This window comes from Neospora caninum, chromosome VI, assembly GCF_000208865.1.
Source record: "Neospora caninum Liverpool complete genome, chromosome VI".
In the NCBI taxonomy this organism is placed as follows: Eukaryota; Apicomplexa; class Conoidasida; order Eucoccidiorida; family Sarcocystidae; genus Neospora; species Neospora caninum.
Window position 1 is genome coordinate 1,150,078 of NC_018392.1, and position 8,836 is coordinate 1,158,913.

Below are 8,836 nucleotides of genomic sequence, written 5' to 3' on the forward strand. Positions count from 1 at the left end.
TGCAACGCTGTTCCACCGCAGACACTACTGTTTGTAGCGGACTATGCTGGGTGTCGCGCAGTCTCTGCAAAGCGTGTGACAAACGGTTTTTCATTCACTGTTCGCTTGAGACATCTTTTATTCGCAAGTTGTTATCAAACTATTGGCAGTGTAAGCGTCAAACTGTACAGCTTTGAGGTGAATAAGAGGATACCCCCGCACGCGACCATAGTAGCTTTACCGCTTGTTCCGTATCTCACATGTTCTTTGTACGTGGAAGAAGGGAAGCCTTGGTGCAGGATATGTACGGAGTTGGTTATTCTGTGGTAGCAGCGCATTGGGGGAGTCGCGCGCAGGCAGGCATCGCGGTGTATCACGCAACGGGGGTTGCCCCCGTCACTGCTGCCGCGGTCCGACTCCTCCCGCTTTTTTTGTGGTCGCCCGCAACACCGAAAACAACATTGCGCTTGATAGAGGGGAAAGTTCCCTTTTTTGTAATATGCTGGCTGTGTCGGCTATGTCTGGGCGACTTGTAACTACGGAGGAGCGTACCAGGTGTCGTTGTATACAGCGAAAAAGAGATGCCCCAAAAAATCATCACTGATTTTGTGCTACATTGGATGGAGGAGGCGAAAGAGGTGTCTGCTGTTATTCGTGCTGCAGCTGCTGCAGCTGCGGATTTTGCAGGAACGACGTCGTTGCATTCTGGGCGAATGAGCGGGAAAATCATGCCGTTAGAGGGGACGGTTTTTTCTTGGCCACTATGAGGATGTCCTTTTTTTCCCCGTACGTAATACTCGTGAGCGTAGAATCCTGTCGACAAACGTTTGGCAGGCGCGCCTTACCCTACATTCGGTCCTTCTAGTCAGTGCATGACAGAGATTTCCCCCAAATGATGTTCCGGGGAATGATATCGTAAATATACTGGTGCTGTCCCGAAGCCACTTTCTCGTGGAAATATGCGCCGACATTGGGGGAGTGCGCTCACATTTGGATCTTTACTTGTTTCTGTTCCTCGAATGCAGTGCCCAGATCGTCTTCTCTGAAGCAAGTGGCGCACGCGTTTTTTCGGGGTGTCGAAGCTTAGCTGCTTGGCTACACACGCCTTCTCCCATTGCTATATGCATATCCTTTTCTCTATCGATGGTCCAAACGGGAAGCTCCGGTGTAGAAACGGGTTTTCCAACCTACTTTTTTAACCCTTTTCTTCTGTCTTCCCTACAGAGTGTCGCTGCTTCACCCGTCTGAAAGTATCCTGTTCCTCGTCTGAGCTGCATTTCTCGGTGCTGCTTCCCGTTCGGGACGCCTTTCTCTTTCCTTAATAGGCTCAGCGGATGCTTCTTTGGTCCCGTAGGCGGCACTCAAGGCTACGTCAAGTTCGTAACCAATAACCCGTGGTGTAACTTACTGTCCGTCGTTTTCTCTGCGCGCCTCCCCCAGTCTTATCGTGCCTCTCCCTTTTGTGACTCTTGGTCTTGTTCTCTAAAGCTGCAAAGGACAGCTGGTGTCTGTTCTTGTCCATACCTGTTGTGTCCTGACGCCGCGGGCGCTGACCTCATTCGCTGTCGTCCGCCTGCCAGTGGAATTTTCTGTGGGGACCAGGTTGCGGAGTTGTCTACTTTGGACGTTTCTTAAACGTCGTAATCACCTGCTCTTCATGAGCGACATCTTCACAAAGAGTAGAAGCAATCTCGAGGAGGAACCAGCGGCTGCCGGTCAGCTGACGTACAGACACCTGAACCGCGCAGACGAGCACCAACCATCGTGGGCGTAGCGCCGGTCTACAAAATATAGATTTGTCGAACACTTTTGTGCCCGCGTGTGGATGGCCGGAGGCAGAGAGAGGACTGGCTCGCCCGTCTTCCATTCCGGAACTTCCTCGAAGAGACGCTGCTGCCAACATCGGGGCGTGCGGCTCCCCTCGGCGAGCGGCCCGAGCCGCCCTGTCGCACGTCGCTACTTGTAGGTCGTCTTTGATGTCTTCTGAAAGACCCGTTCCCACCCTGGATCATATTTATCGAAGCGCTCTCCCCCTCCCCTGGTTTGCTGAGTGTCGCTGTGTCGGCCGCACGGTTTCTGCCGCAGGGCTAGAAAAAGGACACACTGGTGTGGCTGCAGTGCATGATTGGGCAGTCTCTACGTTGGGACCGTCAGTGCATGTTTAGTCCAGACAGACGTGTGTCGCCGCTTGAAAATTATCTTTCTCCCGGCTGTCGCCCACATGTGTTTGCTTCTTTCAAGTGCGGTAAGGAGACACTGCTGCGTCACGTCGCGCGCTTTGCTGGTGTCTGTGCGGGTGCGTTTCGAAATTGAGGCTGACCCTTTTTGAGGGATTGCGGATGTGTAGCGGGATTTCTTCAGGACACATCTCCCAGGGGACGGGGTGAGACACGTTTCAACGGTTTTCGGATTGAGCTCGTTACCGTTTGTTGGGGAAACGCATGTGTCAAGTGAAGGGGTAGGTTCGTGCGCGGAGTAGCAAGTCGCTTCCGTGACTTGGCCGCATCGACACGTTTCTCATACAAACGGTGGGGACAGCGCTTGGTGCGAATCGAACTTGGTGTGGCGTGTGTGACAGAGCTGAGGCGACAGGCGATTGGCGGCGTCGTCACCTCTTTTTTCTTCTTTGGATTCGGCCCTGATAACAGCACGAAGGATGGAGGTCAGGGTCGGAGGCAAGTACCGACTTGGTCGGAAGATCGGCAGCGGCTCTTTCGGCGATATCTATATTGGTAAGCGTGGATCTTTCGGGTCTCTCTGCTCAGTACCGACAGAGATTCCTACAGTGAACCGCAGCTTGCCATTTCCTTCGCGGCTCGATTGGGCCGGCGAGACGCAAACCAGGTGCTGGCGCGGACGCGTTTGACGGGTGTCCCCTGTGAAAGGATGGACTTGGCAAGTGGAGGGTTTGCGTCGGAAGGTTCCAAGCCGCGGATGCTTCAACGGCAGGTCGACTGTTTTTCGTGCATCCGCCGCGAGGCGTGAGATCCGAACACGTCTGTTCTGTTCCGCGACATTCGGCGGGGCAGAGCAACGCCGGACTGCCTTGCAATCGTGGGTTGCCTTCTCAGGTGCAAACATCTTGACGGGCGATGAGGTGGCGATCAAATTGGAGTCTATAAAGTCGAAGCATCCTCAACTGCTCTATGAATCGAAACTGTACAAGCTGCTGGCGGGGGGGATTGGGATCCCCATGGTACATTGGTATGGCATCGAAGGCGACTACAATGTCATGGTTATCGATCTCCTTGGTCCCTCCCTGGAGGACTTATTCAGCATCTGCAATCGCAAGCTCTCGCTCAAGACAGTGCTGATGCTAGCAGATCAGATGGTGAGTGCCTTTTAACGCACACGCAGTGCCCTCGTCCACCCCGCTCTCCCTCCTCCTGTGCAGTTCGATTATATGCTGCGTCTGCAATAGTCAGTTCGCGGGTCGGCTTTTCTTTTTCTTAAAGAGGCTGGTCAAAAACGCGGTTGTGTCGACGCCTTAGTGTTTGGGAACGGCTTCGGCGTCACCACGTGGACGCGCAAGAGTCTGCAATCTCGTTGAATTCCAGATGGGAATTTTTAGTGGACCTACAGCTCTTCACCGGATGAGTAGAAGCTTGTTGCGACCCGTCAACTCTGTGGAGCTGTCGCGGCACACGCGGGCTGTGCCCATGCCCACCATAAGAGGAGAGCGACACTGCATCCCACGCTGCTGATCAGTGGGGTGGTCGGTGATGCTTTTTCTCGGAGAGAGCTCGGGATTTTCTGCGGTCGGCAAGTGGACGGCGCTTTCTGGAATGCGTCTGTGATTCTGTGAACAGCTGAATCGCATCGAGTTCGTCCACAGCAAGAACTTCATCCACCGCGATATCAAACCCGACAACTTCCTGATTGGGCGTGGGAAGAAGATGTCCGTCGTCTATATCATCGATTTTGGTTTGGCAAAGAAATACCGAGACCCCAAGACGCAGCAGCACATCCCGTACAGGGAAGGGAAGAATCTGACAGGTAGGCGACAATACACTGAGAACGAAAAACTCCGTTTCGCCGATTGGGCGAGGTTTGCAACTGTAGTCATCCAGTCACTGCGTTCGACCCGCTTTCAATCCGAGCATTATTCGGTGTCAGGTGTCTCGTGCGTCGGTAAAATCTAGCCTTCCAGGCTCCGGCGACAGTGGTCTTCTGTTCCTGCGTTATTTGGTACCCTGAGCATGTAATTGCCGAGGGAGAAGTCGCGCTTTCACATCACAGAGTCTCACTTTTGCTTCTTTTTCGGTGTCACAGGCACAGCGCGTTATGCTTCCATAAACACCCACCTGGGTATCGAGCAAAGTCGACGCGACGATTTGGAGGCGCTGGGCTACGTTCTCATGTACTTCAATAGAGGCTCGCTGCCGTGGCAAGGATTGAAAGCGACGACGAAGAAGGATAAGTACGACAAGATTATGGAGAAGAAGATGTCCACTCCAATTGAAATTCTCTGCAAACACTTCCCATGTAAGTTTTGTGGGCCACGTAGGCCAAGCCGTTCGTTTCCTGTAGGTGTCTCCGGTGTCTATAGAATGTGTAGAGATATGTGTGAAACGCCATCTGTCTGCTGCACTGATGAGGCATTTTTTCATGTGGACTAGGTTTAACTGCAGTGTACGTTGAGAGAAGCACTGACGAGGGGGAGACGCGAAGAAACGAGGGGACGAAGGACAGGATGGGAACTAGACGCAGTTCTCGGGTGTATACGCATGTGTGAAGTCCTGAGCTCAAGTTCGAGCAACCGTGAGGCAGGGCCGTTTGAAAATAATGCTTGCGTTCGCATTATTTACCATCGAGGAGCGGTGGACAACCCACGCATAGGAAGCATCTCTCTGGTTGGTCATTCGCCTTTTGACTCGGTGTCTCCTGTTGCAGTCGAATTCATCACCTACTTGAATTACTGCCGTTCCCTGCGGTTCGAGGATCGCCCCGACTACGCATACTTGCGCCGACTGTTCAAAGACTTGTTTTTTAGAGAGGGATATCAGTACGACTTCATCTTCGACTGGACTTTCGTAAGCCTAGACTCGGTTTTGACCAGGAAGATAAATACGCTCTGGAGCTGCGCCGTGTTCTCCGCCTTCAGTCTTTGGATCCGTAGGGGGAGGGAAGGGACATCATGCTCACCTTCCTAGCCGAGTGCCTTTTTGCCTCTGCTTCAGTTCTTATATATATATCGATATACGCTAGCGTCACGATATTTCAGGCAGTGATGAAAAAGCGTACGCCACGGCGTTTCCAGTGCATATTTACGTACTTTTGGTTCCTCAGGAATCACAGAGTTTTTGGGGAAGGAAGATGATAGATCCGTGCGACAGACACGAGGTTTATCCGTGTAGGGCGGGGAAAATTCGTGGAACGCAGCGAGTGAACGCCGGTTGCAATGTGAAACATCAAGCGAGGAAACACAAACTGCCGAGAGGACAAGGAATGGTGTGTAGAGGTTGGAGATCGGTCACGTTGCCTCTCTGTACGGACATAACTACATCGTTGTACATAAGCAGTGTCACGGGACGCCATCGTTTCCAAATTGGATGCCTAGTGACTGAGTGAGTTGAATCGGGAATTGCGGTGGAAGAGGAGGATCGTGTAAACATTCCAGAAAACTGCTGTCATGGCATGTGCGCGTTCAGATCAACACGGAGAAGGACCGGTCGAGTCGAAGAAGCCAGCAAGTTTACGTGGAAGACAATCGGCAAGTTGACGAAAACCCAAACGACTTGCCCATGTAGCCCCCCTACGGGGTGCGCGCGAGCGGCGGTTGGGAGCACTTTGAGTCGGTGAAAACTGGAGATCTGCAAAGCAGAATGTGTGTTCTGGAGCTCCACCCCACTTGTTTGTGTTTTCCTGGACTCGCGCGCGTTGAGTCGAAAAAAGAGACCAGCAGGTTTCCAAAGGGTGGTTTTGGTGTGGACGCCTCTCCTCTGTTCCCCATCGCAAAGTTGTCTTCACGCCCAGTGAATCAATCTTTGCAGGCATTTAGCGATATAAAGGTGTAAGAGAGAGAGAGAGTACTGGAGAGCTTGCGCACGAGAAAGTTTGACAGAAGCCTATCAGCTCTTCCGGGGGAAGGAGGAAGTGATGGTCACGGTCCCTCGGGTCGACTGCGGCGAATTTTGTGGGGGCGTTTCTGTCTTTTCTTGCGTGTTTCCTTCGCTCTGAGCGCAAAGAATTCCTTTGTTTACTCTCGTCAGCGAGCTCACGCTCCGCGATTGGAAACAAACAATGGTGGAGCACCGGATGCTCCACGTGCCCGTGCACACACACGTAACGATGGATAAAAACTTGGAACGAATTTTGTCTCTTGGAGAAAAAATGAATGTCGGTTCCTTCCGCGACCGCCTTTCGACAAGGCGAGCTTACGCAGTGGACACACGTGACAAGGCGAGCTTACGCAGTGGACACACGTGGCAAGGCGCGCGCGTACGTGCGAACCTAGGAGTCCCAGCTTTGTCCCACTTTGCAAAGACTTTGAGAAGCTGTAAGCAGTTTTCACAGAGTTCGCATTCGCCGTTCAGAACACAGCACAGGATCTCCCTCGTGTGACATAAAGTCTCTCTACGACTTCCACAAAAAGCGCGAGTTCCCGCTGTAGTCGAAAGGCGTTTCACACTGCCGCCGAGAACGCCTTTCCAAGCTCTGTGGAGAATTCCCCGGCGAGGGGGGGGAAGGGGGGTTTGATCCCCCGGATATCCTCGGATTCGAAGGTATCACTGATCTCACTCTGTGTCCTCGAGACTGCGCGTTGCGTCCTTGTAGCGTCAAAAGCGTCATTCGGTAGATCCCGCTCCACTTTTAAAAGCAAACTTCCAAGAAACACGAAGCCTCCAGTCTCTTTTCGACACTGCTTGCCTTCTCACTGACGTCCAGGGTTGGGCGTATCGTGCAAACAACGCGGCGGGTCTTTTCAAGACGGCGTTCCGGGGGGTTCGCGGAACCGAATTTTCTGTCAGATCCCCGCCGTCTGCATGCTTGGATTATTCACACCCTCTATAGCTGCTCGTCGATCTGTATGGGAGGTATGCAGCCAGACTACATCAGATCTCGCGCTACGTATCAGTTAATCCTTCAAGAAATATATTGGTCGCGACACACAGACGTCGGATGAAAGGTATCGGGAGATGTCTAGGTAGATGGATAGTGACGCGCGTTCAAGCGCGCGGTATATGTTCCACTGCAGATCTCGAAGAGTTGTCCGTCGTTCTGGATATTCACTGGCAAACGCCTCATCATGCCTTTGCGGTGGCTACGCCGGCGGGGACGCCTGCAACCAAAACGCGTCGATGGACTGCACGAAGCGCTCCCTTACATCTGAATTCCTGTATCTGCGAATCACTCGCTTGTTTGACTACGGCAAACAACCGGCATGGCTGTCTTGCTTCTTGTGTGTGTTTCCGCCTGTCGCGCCTAATCAACAGTGCATGGCGTGGGAGTTTCTAGGAGATACTCTGATTTTCCCAGGAAATAGGCGACACCCCAGTGCACACAGTGGCGACGCGCGTAGCCTGGTTTTGAAAAGTAAAGCTTCCCGCTCACTCATGGAAAACGATTCCCGACACCCTCTACGTGACGAGGGGGGTGGGTCACGGGGTAAGCTTGGAAATCTCACATTCATCCTTCCTTCTCAACCGCAGTCCTTGCGAACCCGGAACAGGTCGTGACCACGACACCAAGAAAAGGAGTGATCCGCAAACTCCAGAGTTCCACGCCTCCCATGCATCGCCTAACACACAACCAGGCGTTTCCTCCCTCGACACCCCCCACGCATTTTCACATACGCGTATATATGAATGTATATATATATATATATATATATGCATATATGTATATATATACAGATAAATTTGCGTATATACAAAATATATGCATACACATATGCATATCCGCAGGCTCCATCGCCTTGAAATCGGATAGCACCAGCTGACGGGACACCCCCAGATCCGACAGAATTTCACCGCGGAAAGACCTGAAGATCAGTTCTGGCCCTGCAAAGCGCCGCCCGCTTCTTCTCGCGGGCACGAAGTCTTCGCGCGCGCGGCCAATCGCGCTCGGAAATCTTGTTCTTGGTCACGACAGGCCGCCGTATGGTCCACACATCTGGTCTCCGAGTTCCTTGCGCTTTTGGCATTTCAGTTTCAGGCAGCAGGCTGAATCTGCAGACCCACGACCTGCAACGCAAACCAGCGGGAGCGCAAATGCACGAGACGATCGTTCAAGTCGGCTCCACCGAGCAGCCACCAACCGTGGCTTTCCACTTCGCGCTGCAGCCCTTGTCAGCTGTAACTTTATTTATCGAAGTAATATGATCTATATTCTTAACAAGGACGATCGGTTTCGGGCACTTTCGGCGCTTTGTCTGAGGGGACGTTCTCGCCGTTGTCCGGCACTGCTCGGACACCCCGCGTTCCGTATCTCGACATTATGACCTCCTCGATACACCCCGTCGGTTCCACGCACATTGATACGCACAGCCCAGTCCACTTCCACACATGCGCAGACCACGTCTCCTGCGCTTGCAGGCATCTCTGCAACGAAACCCAGTCATAAACGTCATTGAGACCGCTGTGGGGGTGAAAGTCTTTCTCCATGCCTTACCCGAGCTCCCAGTTCCGACAGTTCGCAAACTGGGCACAGCTGGCCAGCGAACTCCGCCTTGGCTGTGGCAGCGCAGTATGGGCATCGCGTCGTTGCAGTCCCAGGAATCAGCCGCGTGAGAGTCACCGTGCATAGGAGGAGGTTTTCTGTCGCACAGGAGTAAGTCAGTCGAAAACACGGCCCGACGTGCAAAAAAAAGGCGCCGATACACGCACACGGCCGAGTTCGCGAGACACATCCGCGC

At 53.0% G+C, this 8,836-nt stretch overlaps 1 protein-coding gene across 1 annotated transcript; it reads left to right on the forward strand.

Moving 5' to 3' along the window:
* Positions 1 to 2,635: 2,635 nt before the first annotated feature.
* NCLIV_016840 (AFL091Wp, related) lies at positions 2,636 to 5,729 on the forward strand (the record flags this gene model as incomplete). Its single annotated transcript, XM_003881876.1, has 6 exons — positions 2,636 to 2,711; positions 3,051 to 3,310; positions 3,789 to 3,975; positions 4,252 to 4,464; positions 4,873 to 5,012; positions 5,631 to 5,729. The coding sequence occupies 6 exons, from the start codon at positions 2,636 to 2,638 to the stop codon at positions 5,727 to 5,729; spliced, it is 975 nt and encodes a 324-aa protein (XP_003881925.1).
* Positions 5,730 to 8,836: the final 3,107 nt, after the last annotated feature.